Source organism: Perognathus longimembris, unplaced genomic scaffold, assembly GCF_023159225.1.
Source record: "Perognathus longimembris pacificus isolate PPM17 unplaced genomic scaffold, ASM2315922v1 HiC_scaffold_155, whole genome shotgun sequence".
Classification (NCBI taxonomy): Eukaryota; Metazoa; Chordata; class Mammalia; order Rodentia; family Heteromyidae; genus Perognathus; species Perognathus longimembris.
In genome coordinates, this window is record NW_025956562.1 from 158,553 (window position 1) to 178,103 (window position 19,551).

At 38.9% G+C, this 19,551-nt stretch overlaps 1 protein-coding gene across 1 annotated transcript; it reads right to left on the reverse strand.

Moving 5' to 3' along the window:
- Positions 1-4,677: 4,677 nt before the first annotated feature.
- On the reverse strand, positions 4,678-14,425 carry LOC125344561 (zinc finger X-chromosomal protein-like). Its single transcript, XM_048337050.1, is given in 8 exon segments — positions 4,678-5,352; positions 5,397-5,532; positions 6,099-6,186; positions 6,276-6,416; positions 7,824-7,979; positions 9,147-9,290; positions 9,500-9,643; positions 14,365-14,425. Coding segments are annotated over 8 exon segments (1,545 nt in total).
- Positions 14,426-19,551: the final 5,126 nt, after the last annotated feature.

The following is a 19,551-nucleotide window of genomic DNA, read 5'->3' on the forward strand; positions in this document are numbered from 1 at the left end:
ATTGGAAATAAGTTTCCAAATTCACCATTATCTTCATGGAAACTTCACTGGAAGATTTGTAAGGAAGTGAATGTAAATCTGAGCATGCATTACCAAAACACATATTAGAGTTATGTACCTCTAGTATAGTGTAGAGGTAGAGAGAATCAGTACATAGTCAATCTGGAGAGTTTTAAACAGTTTTGAACTTGCACCCTTGATTTCTTTTATTGTGCATAATGAAATGTGAAAAGACAGAAAAAAAAATGTCAAAATTGTTAAGTAAAAATGAATGTTCCTCTGAATTGGGTCTAGCATTTTTGGCTTTTCTTATAGGCTCAACAGTGCCCTTCAGTATTTTTATAAATGTCAGAAATGTATTGTTACCAAGCCACTACTCTGCTACTTCTTTTTCTCAAGTAGATGTCTCTTTACAGAATGGAAATAAAGTTCCAATTACAGAGAGTGAGAAACCCCTCAGTAAATTTTATCTTTAGAAATATTTCTTTGAACATCCATTGACAGCTCCCACCAGTAATCCCAGTTAGAAGGCTGATGTCAGCAGATAAGAGATTTCAAGCCAGCCTGGCAGAAATTGTGTGACCCTCTCCAGTTTCCTTGGTGCCATTTGCTCAAGCCTGTCATCGTAGCTACTCAGGAGGCTAAGATCTGAGGATCATAGTTCAAAGCTAGGGTGGAGAGGGTAAGTCTGTGAGAATCATCTCAGTGCACTAATAGTAGAGCCAGAAGCAGTGCTGTGGCTCTCATGGTAGAGAGCCTTGGGCACAAAAGGCTCAGGGACATCCTTCAGCCCCCAGAGTTTAAAACCCAGGATTGGCAAAACCACAACTGCGAGGAATCTTACAACATGTTGAGCTTGAAGTGAGATTCTCGTGAGTCCCAGTGATGGCAGAGATCTATCAAATGACCTACTAAGTGCAAGTCAGAGTACTGGGGAAAACAACAAATACCCAAAACCAAACAACTGCCACCACAATGAAAAGTTAAAACACCCAAAGTTTAAAATCTTTATCATCGTGCTCACTTCGGCAGCACATTTACTAAAATCTTTATCATCTTCTTTGTATTTCTTTTATGTCTATAAATAAATAGACATCAGTGGCTCATGCCTTCTCCAGAGGTGAGATCTGAGGATGGATGATCCAAATTGGTAAAGGCAGAAAATTCTTGCTGAGAATCTCATCTCCAGTTAAGCACTCACAAACCAGAAGTAAATCTGAGGCTCAAGTGGTAGAACACAAGGGGAAATTGTACGTTGGGAATTCTTTTAACCCATTATCTCTTAAATTCTTTAACTACATTTCCTTACTTGCTGTTTAGTTTTTATACAATTCTACCTCTATTTTGTTTTCATAACTGATGCAGAGCCTATATTTTCCAACAGATTTATTCATAAAGCTCTGACAGAGACCAGTCATTCCACAGATAACTCTGAAACAAAGACCAAATTGCTTCACTATTGAATTCTATCCAATATTTGGAGAATTAACACCAATATATATCAAGCATTTTCCCCAAATTGACAAGTATGAAAGAGTGTGTCATTGCTAGTACACTAGACACTTGGTACACTCAACAGTATAAGATTCTCCAAAGACCACTACAGAAGTAGACCTTTCAAGGTCAGGATGCAAAGAGATCCTTACTCCTACAAATACTCACTTATTTACAGAATAGGTGCAATGTGCATGAGCATCCTGAAACTGAAACCTTGGAAATTGGTGACACTGTTCTCACAGAATCACTAGGTTCTTATTTCTTAGGTTTTTATTCCTCCTCCCTCTCCCCCTCCCCCTCCTCCTCCTCCTCCTCCTCTTCCTCTTCTTCCTTTTCCTCCTTCTGGTTCTCCTCCTCTTCTCCTTCTCCATTTCTTCATCCTCCTCCTCTTCCTCTTCTTTTAGCTGTTACCTCCTCAGTTCTGGACTCATTGTTCATAACTCTATCCATTTCCTACAAATACACACTGGCTTCATTAAGTCAAATTTCCCAATGTCTTTTAAATTATACAGCTAACGGAACACTGACAAAATAATACTCCTCTTCAACAATAGTGTGCCATGTCCTAAGGAATCACAATTCAGCAGACACTGTTTCCCATGATCAACACTCCTATAAATGGTACAAAGTTAAAATATTAAAAAAATCCATTTTTGTCAATGGATTTACTACTCAGTAAGCAAACAATTGCTTTGTAGTTAGCTGTATGTACTTTGAGAATAGAAGAGTTGGCTAGCACAAATTTATGTCTCCAACACAATTCAAGCAAAAGAGGTTTGTGAGTGCTTCATCCAGTGGGTCATTACCTACTATGCCCAGTCCCTGAGAAACACACTAAACAATCTTAACAGAAACATATTCTCATTTTTATTTTTGCAAGTCATTCTCAAGAACACGTTTCCAACAATATAAGCATTTCCATTTCTTAATAGTTTACATTTTACACTGTGTGTTTGAAGGACATAAAATATCCAATTGCCAAGTTCAGTGAAATAATAAGTTGCCCTCCTAAGATCCTGTACCACTTTGAAACTTTTAATGGAAACAAACTCTTTTTAGCTTAGTCAACCAAATTTCAGAATCAAAACCAGCCTAAATCCCAACATTTTAGTAATAAAAACAAATTTCATTTTTCCTCTGCAGGGTTATTTGTATCATTCACTTGACCAAAGTCTTATTATCTTTTTGATTTTCAATATTGCAAGTACAAAGAAAAACAAACATGACTCCAGACAGTATGAGATACATGAAGTGAGATGTTGTTTCATCTTTCTTTTATGTAGCAAAGGCTACCACATGGCTTTAGTACTTTTAAGTATCTATTTAAATTTTCATCAGAATCATTCCTTTTCTATTAAAATGAAATTTCAAGAAGACTTTGAGAAGATTCTGACACACAACAAAATGTATTTTCCACAATACCATAGCATCAAACTAAGAGCAACAGGAATATGTACAGGGGAGAAGAAGGTATATAAGAGGTTTCAAAGTAGAATCTGCAGTTATGGTGGAGTATCAGCTTTCAAAAATTGGCGAGGAGAATGAACTGGTGTTGGTGGGACAGTAAAAAATAAAAGCCTATTAGCAGAAGCAGATGGCAATATAATAGGCTGCAAAGCTTCTTCTCCAGAAAGAATTGCCTTTTCTTTCATCAGTTGTACTACTTGCCTAATTTCAATTCCCTTGTAGAAGTCTTACTGTCTGAATACTGATGAAGTAAGTTTATCTCATATTTTATATGTAATCAGGTTAGTGACTTAAAAATGTAGTTAATTCCCGGTCAAAAAACCAAAAGAATACTTAATGACTAGGTGATATTCTAATGTGAAAGACTTTCATTTGCAGTGTATGTAGGTGGTATGTGTGTGGGGTATGTATGTGGAAGGTGGGTGTGGGTATGTGTTTTTGTATGGGTCTGTGTGTCTGTGTAGTTGTATAGGTCTTGGTCATGGTCTCATGTGTGTCTCTGACTGAGTTCTGAGGCTTGACCTCAAGGCCTGGGTGCTGTCTCTGAGCTTCTTTTACTCAACACTGACTTGAGCTCCAACACTGCTTCCACCTTAACCTTTAATCAAAGCCAGACTGTATAGGAAATCTTAAAAGTTGCTGTCTAATTACAAACAGTGTAAATGTGCCAACTCTAGTAATGAATAAGCCATTCATTTACTAGAGGGAGTTATATTTCCTCCTAATGTCCCTTTCATTGACAAAAGGAAGAATCTTTACTGGATTCTCAGAACTGAAGGACCACATCTGAGTTAGATTTCCAGAGCAACTTAGGGCATGAAAGTAAAATTGGGTGGAAAATGTTCTATCTGGTGCACTTATTTTCTCTCTGTTCCTCAACTGAACTCTTATTACATAGCAAATTTACACAAAGTTCTCATACACTCCTAGTCCTTCAAGCTCTGTAAACCTAACACTTTCCACCACACACCTAATGGTTTGGCAATGCTTCTGAAAACCAGCATAGTGGTGAAAAATTTTATCAGCTACCACTGACTTCTGAAAGCCAAGTAAAGGCAGCTGATAATAATAGGTCTCATTTCAAATACACAATTTAAATGCACAGAGCTACAGCCAAAATTAGTGAAGATGTTGCAATGCTGAAAAATATACCTTATTCTGAGTAGCCATCTTTCCATCTTAACAAAATGAAAACTTAGCACAAATACCATCCACGTGTGTTCAGCAATCCTAGCCAGCTTGTACAGAAAGACTCACTGTGCTATAAGATGAAAAATTTTAAACCAGAAAATGATTCTATGTAAAGCTTTACTTAAGAGCTGACAGTATTTATATTACCAGATGATCTCATCTCCATGCAGTGTGACAATGTGAAGATTATTTGCTCTTTGGAGTTATCACACCTTGACAAGATGAGCAACATAAACACGTATGTGATAAAGTTTCTAAGAATAAACAAACATTCATACAGAATGAAGGCCTGACTACTTATACTGCTTGTTTTTCCTTTTTCTTTTTTGCTCATTTGTTAAAGAAAGGTAGTAAGATCCATAACACTCCAGTGAATACAGTGTGCGGTGTACACGAAAGTCAACTGCATATGTGCACAGCATAAAAAGGGACAACTATTGCAATATGAACATGGATGACTGCCTTTAAAATAAATATCTTGCTTCACAGCACACTTGTTCACAAAAATCTGTTGACACACTGTTAGGACAAGCTTTCATCTTTATGATGTCGCATTATGTGCTGGTTCTTTTCAGAGGGTCTTCGGAATCCTTTCTTGCAGTACTCACAGTGGTGAGGGTAGTCTTTGGTATGAATAGAGATAACATGCCGTTTAAAGCCTGAGCCATCAGTAGTGCTATACTCACAATGCTCACACTGATACACTTTCTGGCTACTGTGTGTGTTCATGTGCTTTTCAAGATCCTCCTGTTGTTGAAATCCCGTTTTACATCTATTACATCTAAAGGGAGGATCCTTTGCGTGAACTGACAGAATGTGGCTACTTAGCAGAAATGGATCTGAAATCTTAAAGTCACAATGTCTACACTGATGCATCTTTTCACCTGTATGGACTGTGGCATGTTTCATGAGTTCAGAAGGCCTGTGAAAGCCTTTACCACACATGTCACACTTATGAGGGTACTCCTTGGTGTGAATTGAAATAGTATGTCTCTTCAAATCACTTGAGCTTGAGCTCCTGTGCTCACAATAGGAACACTGGTGTGTTTTCCTTCCTTGGTTGATAAAGCCATGTGGCTGGGCTTCTCTGGTATCTGAGAAAGACAGAATGGAAATGTCACACTTAGGCAGCATCTCTTTGCTGGGCTTAGATTTGGCATGTGTTTTCAAGTTAGAAGAGTCAGCAGTCCTACATTCCTAGGGACAAGTGCTGAGAGAGCTCCCTTTACCATCCTCTCCACACATTAGCTGCAAACCTGCCAATGGATTCTCATGTGAATTTTGAGCTCTGATGGATGCTGAAAGCCTTTTAAGCACTCTACACAATCATGGGGACAGTTCTTGCTGTGGAAGGCTAGAAGGTGTCGATTCAATAACCTTTATTGAACAGCTCTTTCTAGCTCACAGGACAGACACCCACATATTTTGTTAGCTTCTTACTTTTAAATATCATTTTTTTTGAAAATCAGAGAATGAGAAGAATCCATCCTATACACAGGCACAGGAGCCACAGCTTCCCTACTCCCACCTTCTGGGTAGTTAATTGGAGGTAAGAGTTTCATGGCCTTTCCAGCACAGGTTGGCTTAAGGCTGGGGGAATGTGGCTCATGCTAGTAATCCCAGCTACTTATAAGCTTGTGATCTGAGGATTGAGTTTCCAATCCAGACAGGGCAGAAAATTCCTGAGATTCTCATCTCTAATTATGGCTATGACACAACTGGAAGGGAAGTGGTGGCTCAATTTATTCAGCGCCAGACTGGAACAGAGGAAAACAAATGAAGGACAAAGAGAAATGGGAAGGAGAGTTCTGTAACCTAGCTCAGTGCTGGATGACATGGAATTTAAAAGTGCTTGAGTTAAAAGTCGAAGCACCCAAAAAGGAAACAAGAATCTTAGCTCAGTATAGGAATTTTAGGTCACATCCACTGAAATCAAAATCTACTTTAGTTTCCTTTCTTCATTCTGAATCACAATCTCATTTTTCCAAGGAAAATAACTCATGACTCTCCCTGAGTTCTGGAAACAGTATTCTCAAATTTAAGAAAGAAAATCAAGCCAAGGTCTAATGGGTTTCTTCAAAGGCTCACCAATTTGTGTGGTGAAACTTCTGTTCCCTCACCTGTTGGCTGTTGCCTGGCATCAATTGTCTTATTTTTCCCTGGGTTTTGGTTAGCCAGTCTGCTAGGTCCTGCAGACTCATCCATAGGCAAGAGTGGACTTGCAACACCTGTCAGACTTCGAGTTCCATCCCTCTGATCACCTAGTAGGTGAGTAATAACAGTATTACAGAGTGTCCAGGGCATAAAACAGTAGGAACTCTTACCACAAAGATGAGGACCAAGTCTTGATACTTATGAATAACAGATATTTGTTACTGTGGGAATGTCTTAAGGGCATATTTATATCAAGACCTGAAAGTGCCTTGTTTCCAAATCCACCAAATCCCTAAAAGTCAGAAGTCCGGAGCCACACACACACAAGCAATATTTTGAACTAATGCACTGAAGGTAAGTCTGTTTCTAATATGCCAATAGCCACCAAAGGAATTCATGGTAAGATTAATCGGGAATTCTTAAACAGAGACTTGGATCGAGTCTCTGTTTAAGAATGCTAACCAATTTTTCCTTATTTAAATTTGGCATGAACACAGGTTTAGGCTAGTCACAGCAGAGAACCACAAGAGCCCAATAGCTATGCCCTTATGAACACACAAGATGATGCTAAGTGAGATGAACTCCATGTTATAGAAATGACTGTTATATCACTGTTGTAATTACTTTCAACATGCAATGTGAAACCTTAGCTTCTACTGGTTTTTTTTTAACATTTCTTTTTTTTATTGTTAAACTAATATACAGAGCGGTTACAGTTTCATATTTTAGGCATTGGATACATTTCTTGTACTGTTTGTTCCCTCCTCCCTCATTTCCCCCTTCCCCCTCCCCTTTCCCTTTCCCCCCATGAGTTTCAGTAGATTTACATTAAACAGTTTTGCAAGTATTGCTTTTGCAATTGTTAGTCTTTTTTACCCTGTGTCTCTCGATTTGGGTATTCCCTTAGTTTCCTAGTTCTAATACCAGTATACATGGTTTCCAATGTACTCAGATAAGATAGAGAGATAGCGCAGGTACAACCACAGGAAGGGGATACAAAAGGATCTATTATTATTATTATTCTATTATTGTGATCCTCTTGTATGCCCTTCCTGTGGTTGTACCTGCACTATCTCTGTATCTTATCTGAGTACATTGGAAACCATGTATACAGGTATTAGAACTAGGAAAGTGAAATGGAATACCAAAATCGAGAGACACAGGATAAAAGACAAATGACTACAAAAGCAATACCTGCAAAACTGTTTGGTATAAACCAACTGAACAATTCATGGGGGGGGAGAGAGAAAAGAGGAGGGGGAGGGGGGATGAAGGAGGAGGTAAGAAACAGTACAAGAAATGTATCCAATGCCTAACGCACGAAACTGTAACCTCTCTGTACATCAGTTTGACAATAAAAAAAAATAGTTAAAAAAGAATAGGGAAAAACAGAAAACTAACCTTACTTTTCATTAATTCTTCATAAGATTATTTTCATATCCAAACTCCGCATAGCACAGATGCCAGCTTTTCAATCATTAAATATTCAATTCTTCAAGTGTTAAATGACTTACCATACACTGCTCCCCATGTGACTGGCATGAAGGCTTTCATCTCATTGTCACCCATTTGCTGTTCATGCAAAGCAGAAGATGCTGAAGCTGTATCAGCAGCAGCATCCTCTCCTACAATCACATGCATGTAACCTGCATCAATGATTTCAGCAAAATATAAGGACAAATTTAAGTAAACATGCAAAACTAAAAACTAGCTGAATTATTAATTTCTGAGGTTTCACTATAATTTTTACTAGGACTCATATTGAATCCTAGTTCATATAGAATCTTGCTAACCCAGGCTGGCTAAGATCCTCCTGTCTCATACTACCATAGTGCTGAAATTGCAGGTATAGCCCATCAATGCCCAGTCATAATATTTTCACAGCCACAGTCTAGCTGGCCATTCATGGGCTCCTTTGTGCAACCCTGACTGCTGAGGAGTCTAAGATGTGAAACTCTTGAGATTTCAAGCTAGCCTGGGACACAAAGTCTGTGAGACTCTTGTCTCCAATTAAACACCAAAACATAAAGATGGAAGTGAAGCTTTTGTTCAAGGGACAGACTGACAGTCCTGAAAATAAAAAGGTAAAACACAGAATCCAAACAATGAATGCAATCCCTAAGTGAAGCAGAAAGGAAACACAGAAAGAAAACAAGAAAGAGAAGAAGAAAGAGGGAAGGAAGGGAAAGAAGGAGTTAAAACAGGAGGAGGCAATGAGGTAACAAAAATAGTATGCTGGAAAGAAAAGATTAAAGAAATAACATAGGAGAGACAGAAAGAGGAACTGAAAGTAGGCAATAAGCAAAGCATCTATAATCTAAGGATTTCTCATGGATTAAAAGTCAAAGATATTCTTATTTGAACTAAGAGCACATGCTAATTACCATATATAAGTTCCTTACTTCTTTCACACGGTGGTCCCATTAATTACCATTACTAGGCTGGGCATGGGTCCTTATGTGTATAAAATCCAAAATACTATTTAAGAGAAGACTAGCATGGGAAAAGCCAAGACATCATCTCAACCTACAACCTGGGTGTGTGTTCCCAGCTACTCAGAAGACAGAAATAGGAGAGTACATTCTGAGACAACCACATTGTGGATCTGGGATTCAGGATATTCTGTATGTGGTACTTAGGAGTAACATACTCAGAGGCTTTCCTTGGATCAAAATGTTAGTTCTGCCTGAAAGATAGGGATAATTAAAAGGGATATGGAAATGTTCAGCTACTAGTGTGCCTTCATAGGAAACTTAAAGCCCAGAATATAAAATTCTGAGTACCACTCTGCCTACCAAAACTTACAGACATGCATCCCACAAATTCTATGTGCTTACTTAGGCCTTCATCTTCTGCTTTGGAGTCACTGGCAGTCAGACACATTATCTTTTCCCTGGGAACACAAATTCTTGTGTTCTGTCCCACTAGTTCAACTCCAAGATTACTCTCAAGTGCACTGTCCAAGATGTCTACATGTCCGCCTATATGGGAAACAAGACAAAAATTCATTGGAACCTGCATTTCAACATGGTCTTCTAGAATGCTTATATAATACCCTGAAAATATGAGTAAAAAGAAGTCTCAAAAAAGATGTCCGTTTATAGTCTTGTCTAAAAAGACTAAGTGTTTAAGGAATCAAGATGAATATTTTGGAACAGCACATACAATGTGCTGAAGGTTTCCTTTTTACCTAAGTCATCCAGTCCATCGTCAGATTTAAAAGTGGACACCTTCATGACTTCAGGACAATCTGCTTTACAAGAACTGACTTCTGGTCCTATGTCCATATTTGGTCTAGTGGAACCATCACTATCCAGATTGCCAGCTGCATCCACTACAGAGGTGGGAAACACAAGAGACTCAATATTAGCTAAACTACATAAAATACTGCTGTTTTCTTAAGTCTTTTTCTAACCTGATTCACAGAAAATTCAATAATTTTAAAAGACTTTTGAGAAAAAAAGAAAAGACCTGCTGGCATAGCAACCAAGCTTCTCACACCTCGATATCAAGCAACAGTGAGCAAAGGATATATTTTCATTTCCCATAAGTAAATCATCATTTTGTGACAAGCATTCCAAAGAAGCATGAAACCATTGTCCTAGAGGTGAAGTCGGAATACACTACTTCTCATTCAAATACTTCATCATTCCCATCTCATGTTCATACACTAATGCAAGAGTACAATTTGGTTTACCTCTTCTTTTTTTGTTGTTTTAACTTTTGGACTGTGTGTGTGGGTATGAGCGCATGCACGTGTGTGCATGGGTGCCTGTACGAGAGTGTGTGTTTGTAGGTTTTTGCAGATGGATGGGTTGATTTATGTGTCTGTCTTTTTCTGTGTTTAAGTAATCTTTGGCCTTTGAACTTTGGGCCTGGGCAACATCCCTGAGCTTTCATGGCCAGTGACCATATCCTACACCTTGAGGCACAACTCTACTTTGTGATTTCAGTGTTTAGTTTGGAGATAAGACTCTCATGGTCTTTACTGCCTAGACTGGCTCTCCACAGGGACGCTCAGATATATGTGTCCTGGGTAGCTAGCATTACAAGCAAGAGCAAACTGCTCCCTGAACCATCAGTCTCTAAAAAGTACAAGGAAAGAAAGGTGAGAAAGCACCAAAAGACTTGTATGTAACATACCAGTCAATACAAGGGGTAATATTCAATGAAAGCTGTGTTGAGTACTAGCAATCCTTAATTCCTAAACAACTGCTTGTGAACAGGTAGGTTAGGCTTAGAATTATGGAAATATTTTCCTAAGTTTTAACAATATTTCTAATTAAAATTGGTTCATTATTTGTAGTAATAAGAATGCCTAAGTTATAAGAAAAAACTAGCAATATTGAATCTACTTGAGTTTCTTTGCTTATTAGAAAGAAACAAGACTGATAGGTAACAAAATAGTGACAACTTGTTTTGAACAAATATGAGCCCATAAAAGTAACAATTTGACATGCAAAATATCCCTAAATATTAGGTCCTACAAGTCATGACTTGGGGCTCTCAAAAGCTCTTTTACTCAATATTGTTATCTCCAAGTCATATAACCCTTTTCCTCTCCTTCCTTTCTCTCTCCCTTTCTTGGCCTCTTCCCTCTCATCGTATTTTCTTTATTTCCTCCTTTCCTATTATAATTCCTCCTGCCCTCCCCTTCCTCCTCACTTCACACACTCCCTTTCTTCTTCTTCTTCTTTTTTGCCAGTCCTGGGCCTTGGACTCAGGGCCTGAGCACTGTCCCTGGCTTCTTCCCACTCAAGGCTAGCACTCTGCCACTTGAGCCACAGCGCCGCTTCTGGCCATTTTCTGTATATGTGGTGCTGGGGAATCAAACCTAGGGCCTCGTATATCCGAGGCAGGCACTCTTGCCACTAGGCTATATCCCCAGCCCCCTTTCTTCTTTTTGATGGATAAAAAACTGGGCCTGGGATTGTCATTTTATTCTCTTGTGCAACCCTTTAAAGTTATAATTTCATTGTTACCATAAAGGAGGTATACAGAGAGATTAATTCTGTAGGTCAGATTAGGAGTTTCATGCTCTCTAGATAATGTATCCCCTTCCTTTGGTTCCTCCCAGTTTCCTGCTCCCATCCTTGCCCACAGCTGCACAGTTCACTCCTTCCATAATGTATATTGTATACCATGTCTGCTTTCTCCCTCCTTCCTCCTTCCACATCTGTGCTCACCATAAAGTTGAACACCATAACCCAAAATAACAGAGAAACAGAAATAAACAGTACCAGGACCACCTACAAAGTGAATTCTATTTACTGGAAATCATTTTGATACATAATACTTCAGATGTATAAATATGGGTTCCTCCAGTAAGGGAATCCACATGTAGTGAGCTGTTTATGAGTAAACCTGAAGAGCCCTGTACAAGGGATCCCATTCAGGTCCATTTCAAATGTAGTTTCAATATGTGAGAGAAAACACCACATGTCATTTTGCAATAAGACCACTGCTAGATGATTTAAGCCATATCCCCACTTCCAGCTCTTTGGTGCATAAATGGAGGGAAAAATCCCTTGAATTTGTTGGCCTTGGTTAACCTCAAACCAGCACCCACAGATCTCAAACTCATGAGTAACGAGAATCACAGACATGGCCTACCTGAGCATGCTTGGCTTGCTAGTTACATTTAGACAAAACAGGTCTCAAAATCAAAATGTCTTCTAAAAAAAGGAAACTGATTTTTGTCACAAAATAAAATATAAAAAACAAAGTTCTTTTCAAAATAAATATATACAGAAGCTAGCAAATCTCAGGTAGTACATGCTTTCAATCCTACCTAGTAGGAGATGCAATTCTAAGCCAGCCCAGGGAAGGGAAGTTTGTGAGACCCTTACTCCCAATAAATTACTCAAAAAAGCCTGAAGGTATCCTGTGTCTCAAACAGAAGAGTGTTAGCCTTAAGTAAAAGGACAAAAGGATGGGAAAAGAAAATACTTGGGGACAGTTTCTGGCACCAATTCCCTAGAAACATGCCTACACACAAACACATACATACACATAGTGAGACTCTATAGATCAAAAAGTAAAGTTAAGAGAAATTTAGACATCCTCAAGAGATAAAAGTAGCAGTATTTAAGATACACACACCTCAGGAATTCAACAGAACTACAGGATAGAAACACTACAGACAAGCTGCATACAGTTGAGAAGAGAAAAGAAATTCAAGCATGTGTGTTAAACTGACTTTTTAAAGAGTACAAGGACGATTAAGTGGAAGAAAGAATAACGTCTTCAACAATGGATGCATTGCTTTTGGTTTCTTTTCTCTAATCTCTTTTTCTTTGTTACTGGTCCTGTAAATAAAGCTCAGGACCTGAGCAGTACTTGTTCAAGGCTAGTGAACTGCCACTTGTCCCTCAGCTTCACTCCAGGCTCCCCTGGGTCATTTGTTGGCAATAAGTGTCTCACAGACTTCCTTGACCTGGCTCCCTTTGAACTGAGATCCTCAGATCTCAGCCTCCTGAGCTTAGGAGGAAATCAGCAATGCCCAGCTTCTTTGATCATCATTTAAAACAAGGTCTCACCATTTAGCAAGGGCATACTAAAACACGAGATAACTCCTGCTGCAATCTTCTGAGTGCGCTGAAACCCATGTGTGTACCACTATATCCAGCTAAGATTTCTTTCCCTGGGATGTCTTTCACTGCCTCTACAACTCCCTACTGAAAATTTCTAGTACACTTACGTAATTTTGCTTTTTTTGGTGCAGGTGCTGGGGCTAAAACTAAAAGACTTGGCAATGTTCCTGAGAGGTTTTGGCTCCAACCTTAAGTTTTGCCTCTTAAGCCACAGTTCTATTTCCATTTTCCTTTTTGATGCTTAATTGGAGATAAAAACCCTAGAGTCTTTCATGGCAAGACTGCCTTAGGAACAGAATTCTCATAGCTTACCCTCCTCAGTATCTAGCATTGCAGTCAGGAGCTACCTGTGAACTGAGGTTATCCACCGTTAGGTGGTGACAGGCTATGCGGAACTTTATTGTGAGCTAGTAACAGGTGATTTGTGTCTATAACTCTCGTCGGCTGAGAAGAGAAGCTATTTTCTAGAAATAGGTTGTGCTTAGTAGCCAATACCCACACTATCCTTAGCATCTGATTTACAAGTTATTTGACAACTCTCAAAGTGCTCAGCTTGAGGTGAAATTTCTGGCCTGGAAACCTTAGTAAAGAGGTTTTGTATTTCATATTTGCAGAGACTTATCTATTTTGGGATCAGAGACGCACAGATCACAGGGCACCTCCACCATGTACAAACTCCTAACTCCCAATACTGTAATTTATACATATGCACATATGTGTATGTATGAACATAAAAACTGGAAATATCATTAATGGGATAAAAATAGTTGAGTGGTTGGAACAGTGGAGTGGGTTGTTTTTTTGTTTTGTTTTTAAAAAAAAAATCCATACTTTCTTAGAAGGAGAGTTTTCTGGCTGGGGTACAGAACTGCTGGAAGGCATGATCACGAATATACAAAACTTGAAAAAAACCTTTCCTGTTGGTAGAGAGCACCCTGTGCAAACCAAACAGAGGAAAAACTCTAAAACAGAAAATCAACATGGCAGATAAACTGAAAGGAAACCTTGAACCCAAAGAAATTAAATTTGGCCAAACATATGCATGGTCAGAGAATCTGAAGGAAGTAATACAGCTACCCTGAATTTGACTCTTATGAAACTCCAAAGGGAATCAGGTGCAGTCATGGCATTTCCTTTTTTTATGTATCCCAGAATCCTGAACTTGGTAATTGCCTTGCTGGCAAGTAACTGTAGCACTATACTCTTAGGATAAAAGAAAACAGACATCTAACTGGAAACACTCCAGTAAAGAGAACTACTATGACTTAGTTGTATATCTGGCAAAATTAGAACCACCAAGTAAACAGAATTTACTGCTGCTAATGTAAGCCCAATGAAGTAGCTATGAGAAACTGTCAGAATATTGAGGCCTGAAATATATCTTGGACCTCTAATTTTCTTCTTTAAAAATAACTCCAAGTTTGATAGATTAAAAGTAGGACAAGGTTAGACACAGTTATACCTATGGCATCACAAAATGAGTTTGCTTCTTGTGGTTGCAAAACAAATTGATCTTCATCCATGGCTTGTAATGTTTAATAGTCACACCACCTATACCAAGAAAAAAAGTGCAGCAATCAGTGACTATAGTAAAGTGTTAAAAGTATAATGATATTGAGCCCATTTACTGAAGGAATTTCTGTGAGGGTTCATAAATCTTCAATTTAATATACCCTTAATCTTGCTATTGCCCACTCACAAAATGGTAAAAGCTTAAAATATCCAAAAAGGGTACAACCGTGTTGTATTTCCGGGTAGTCACTGGCCCTTATTTATTAAGAACTTCTGGTTACCAAAATATGTAACAAAAACATATCATTGTGTGTCAGTTTCTTTGAATCATTTTCTGGCCTGAAAGGAACCCTTCTCAGCAATAAAAGAAGACAAATTCATATGAACACAAAGCCAGTCTCTCTCTCTCTTTCTCTCATGGTAGCTGAAACTGTAACAGAGGTATAGAAAAAAAATAATGTTATTTTACTATATTTCCTTTGGTTTAGAGAAATGAAACTTAGAAATTAAATCTCTCTTGTAAAATGATATATTAGCTGGGCACAAGTGCATAACATATGTAATCCTAGTTACTCAGGAGGCTGACATCTGAGTATCAGGGTTCCAAGCCAATCCACACATGAAATCTTGTGAGAATGTTATCTTCAATAAATTATTCAGACAAAACCATATGTGCTGTAGTGGCTCCTCAAGTTAAGTGCTAGGCTTGAGTACAAAGAGGCTCAGGGACAGAACTCAGGTCTAGTACCTGTAAAGATTGGGGGGAAAAAACTTACAAGGGTATTAAAAGACATTCAGGTTACATTGTATATAGCTACCACATTTTCTTGATCCATTCCTCCACTATTTTAGCAATTGCAAACTGTGAAGCAATAAACATAGTTGTGCTGGTGGACCTAGTATGGTCTTGCTCATAATCTTTGTGGGTAGATGCCCAAAAGCTGGGTGGCTGCATCATACAGGACTTCTCTGTTTAGCCTTTTCAGAAACATCCACAATACTTTCCAGACTGGTTGAACGTCTATCAGAAAGAATGATACTGCCCCAAATGTAAGAAAGGGCAGGACTTGGAAAAAGTTATTATACTAAGTGAAATGAGCCAATCCCAAAGAAGCATAGACTATGGTTTCCCTCATTGGTAAGAATTAGTACACATCAAAAATAGTCTTAGCAGAAGTTCACAATAGCTTAATATCTATGTACATGTGAACACTTAAGATGATGCTAAGTGAAGTGGATTCCATGTTATGGAAATATGTGGTTGACCATTGTTGTTATTGTCAGTGTACCATATAAAATTATGACACTTTCTTTAGTGTTTTTTCCCCCAGGGTTTTACCCCTGATGCCACTGTTACTGATTTCAGTACACTGGGTACACAGTACACTGGGTGCACAATTCTTTTCATTTCCTCACTGGACATGCTAATTTTTCTCTTATGGTTCTCAGGGATATTGTAGCCTTGCCCTTTCACCTTTCTGATTTGTTACTATATTTTTCCTGTCTTTGAACAGAAAGAAAATGCCCAATCCATAAAGTAAGGAAGAGGGTAATGTGCTACCATTTAGCACATTACTCAATGATTTTCTTGACTTCATGCCATATCTTACTGATTCCTAATGCACAAATTCTCTTCCTCTTACTTTTTTTTAGCTCACAGTTCCCATTGAAGCTTATCATTTCCTGATGTCACAAAAAGGTAAACAGCCAATAAGTGGTTTTATTTCTGCAAGCCACAATCACAACTGCTTACAAAGGTTCTAAATATTAACCCTAATTTATCATTGACTTAACTGCTGTAAAAACTGATTTTGCCTGCTATGCAGGCACTCCGTCATTACTCAAACAAGACTTATGTAGGCTACCTTTCCACTCTACTTTGGTACTCAGCCTTCTGAGTTTCAATTCTACCTTAAATCTTTGTAACAAAGAAATGAAATGGATGAAAGAGACCTAGAAAACAGGGAAACAATTGCTTTCTCAATATCCCTAAGATTCGCTGGCCAAGACAGCCACTATATCTAAATGATAAAGTCAGGGTCTGCAAATTTCCACTGAATTACTTTCTTTCTTAGCATATACACTGTGTGTGTGTGTGTGTGTGTGTGTGTGAGTGTGATGTGTCTGGGAGAGTTGGACACACCCTCCTATAAAAAACAGTAAGTATTATGAGCCACCATCTCCATTTTATACAATAGCAACAGTGCCTGTGCCTGCTTACTTCCCCCCTTTCATCATTAGAAAAAGTGAAATACCAGTTAGATACACACCACAGGAGGTGCACATGTTCTCCATGCATGAGGGACATGGGTTGAATTTCCAGCACAAGTGCAGTGGTGGAGGGTGAAGGGTTTTCAATTTCTTCTTCAGAATAACTGTAACATCTTTCAGTGCTACTACTGCTAATTTCCACTAATTCTTTAGTGAAACCACTTTCTACAGTGAAATGTTTCCAAGGTATACCTACTGTCATGATTAAAGAATAAGAATATGCTGCCAAAATTGTACTGAAACTGTCCAAACACTATGCAACAGAACACAGGGCCACAGATAACTGTCTGAAGACAGGTGATACTAGGAGTCCAAGGCTAACTACAAACTCAGAAGAAGAGCCACTGTTAGCAAGGGTCACCAACTGGTTGTCTGGGCAATATTATCTATTTATCCCTCTGTCTCTTTCCCTATCTCTCTACCTTTCAGTCTTCAATGTGCCTTCAAATTGACTGAGAACTTGAATATTAAGACCACAGACTGCCTTTGAAGAGTTTGGTTTAAAAGTTGTAACTAAGGGAGAGAGTCAATGATATTTAATGGGAAGGATGTGTATGTTAGTTAGATTTTTGAGAAAATTAGTAAATACCCCCTATCCCAGCTTTCACTACTGATTGGTACCTTACTAGCCTATCTGATATTATGTAAATGTTCTCTGAATTACCACAGCTTAATTAATGTTGTATGAGAAAACCAAAGACTTAAGAACACATTCAACGTGGAAGTAACTTTAAAGAGACATATTCACTCACATTTACTTGCCAAGAGATGAAGAGAGACAAATTAGAACATGAGTTTCTGTGCATTTCTGAAATCTAGGACTGCTAGAGCCTGCAGTAACCAGCCTAGAACATCTGTAAGACCAGAGATACTGGCTAAGGGACCACGAGTTAGAGTACAATGCTATCAAAGCTAGTGAGATCAAACTTCAAAAATACATTGACCAGGGGCTGGGGATATAGCCTAGTGGCAAGAGTGCCTGCCTCGGATACACGAGGCCCTAGGTTCGATTCCCCAGCACCACATATACAGAAAACGGCCAGAAGTGGCGCTGTGGCTCAAGTGGCAGAGTGCTAGCCTTGAGCGGGAAGAAGCCAGGGACAGTGCTCAGGCCCTGAGTCCAAGGCCCAGGACTGGCCAAAAAAAAAAAAAAAAAATACATTGACCAAGCAGTACAGTATTTCGACAGCAAGTGTTAGGTTATTTTACTGTATGTATACATAGATACAATACATGTACTTTGTGAAAATACTGCTCAATGCAGCTCAAAGGTTTAGCATAAGTGCTACTCTAAACTTTTGTACTGTTCCAGGATAGGAATCATGGGAAGTGATCATCTAGCACTATTCAACTATTTCTTTACTTGTTATTCACACTTTTCTTTTCCTTGTTAGGTTTGCATCTATGTGTGGTTTTTAAAACATTGACACATGGGAGAGTCTAGGATAGCTTCCCGTTAGTGTAACATAGCTGGGCAAGTCAGAGTGGTGGATATTGTGTCCACAAGCAGGTCTGGGAAATACTTCGCAAGAACTCCCAGTCTTATTGCAGTCAAGAAGGAATACAGGGACATGCCTTTATTAAGTCAAGGCACCAGTAATAGAACTGTGGTCTGAGTCTGGTCCATTCAAAGGGGTAAGGCTGCATATTCAAAGTAATTAAATCAGACAAGGTCTGGTACCTCAAACATGTAATCCTATTACAGGAGGCCGAGGAGGCTGAGATCTGAACAACTAGGTCTGAAGCCACTATGGGAAAGGCATCCTGTGAAGCTCTTAATATCAATGAATCATCACCAAAAAAGCTCACTTGAGGCTCAGACTATAGAGTTCTAGCCTGGAGCACGAAAGAGAGAGACTGCCCAGGCTTTGACTTCAAGCCTCAGCACTTGAGAAAACAACAAAAACACCCTACAACAAACAACCAAAACTAAACTAGCTGGCTGGAAGTGATTGATGGTGATAATCCTAGCCACTCTGTAAGCTCAAAGCATCACAGTTTAAACCAGACAAGGCAGGAAAGACCTTGAGAATTTTATCTTCCATTAGAAGGCAAAGCTAGAGTTGTGGCTCCAGTGTATGAGTATGAACCTTAGGAAACACCTCCAGGACAGGGTTTAAGTCTTGAGTCCAAACCTCAGGTCCATTTTCAAAAGAAAAATAGAAGAGGAAGAAGCAAAACTACCATCTAAGAAATAATAATAACAACAAAATATAAAAGTGATGTAAGGGACACATCATATCATCATATAAAAGAATATATAATTTGCAGCAGTGTATGGATCCGGCCAGCTACTCAGGAGGCTGACAGTTCAAAGCAAGGCCAGCAGGAAAATTCTGTGGCATGTCTTATGTCTAATAAACAACTACAAACAGCCAACAGTGGTGCTGTGGGTTAGTGGAAGAGCACTAGTCTAGTCCCAATGCCCTGTTTTTCAAGCCAAAGGAGTTGTCTGTGAATGTGCACTCTCACACACAAGTGTAAGCAAACACGCATGGACCCACACATGTACTTACACATGCAGCCAAACTGACACATACACACCAATGTGTATTTTCCACAAACCATGTTTTTTAGTATCAGTCATGGTTTGGGAATTAAAGGCAGGGGCCTGTCTCTGAGCTTTTGGGCCTAAGGCTTGCAATGAACCACTTTGAATCAAAGCAGCACTTCGACTTTCCTCGTGGTTAATTGGAGATAAATCCCATGGACTTACCTGCTATATTTGGGCTGGATTACAACTCTGATGATCAGATGCCAGGTTCCTGAGTAGCTACCACTATAGGAATGAGCCACAAATACCCAGGTTTACAACCATCACTGGGAAAGCCACTGGATATGAGCATACATGGGGCAGGCAAAAAGA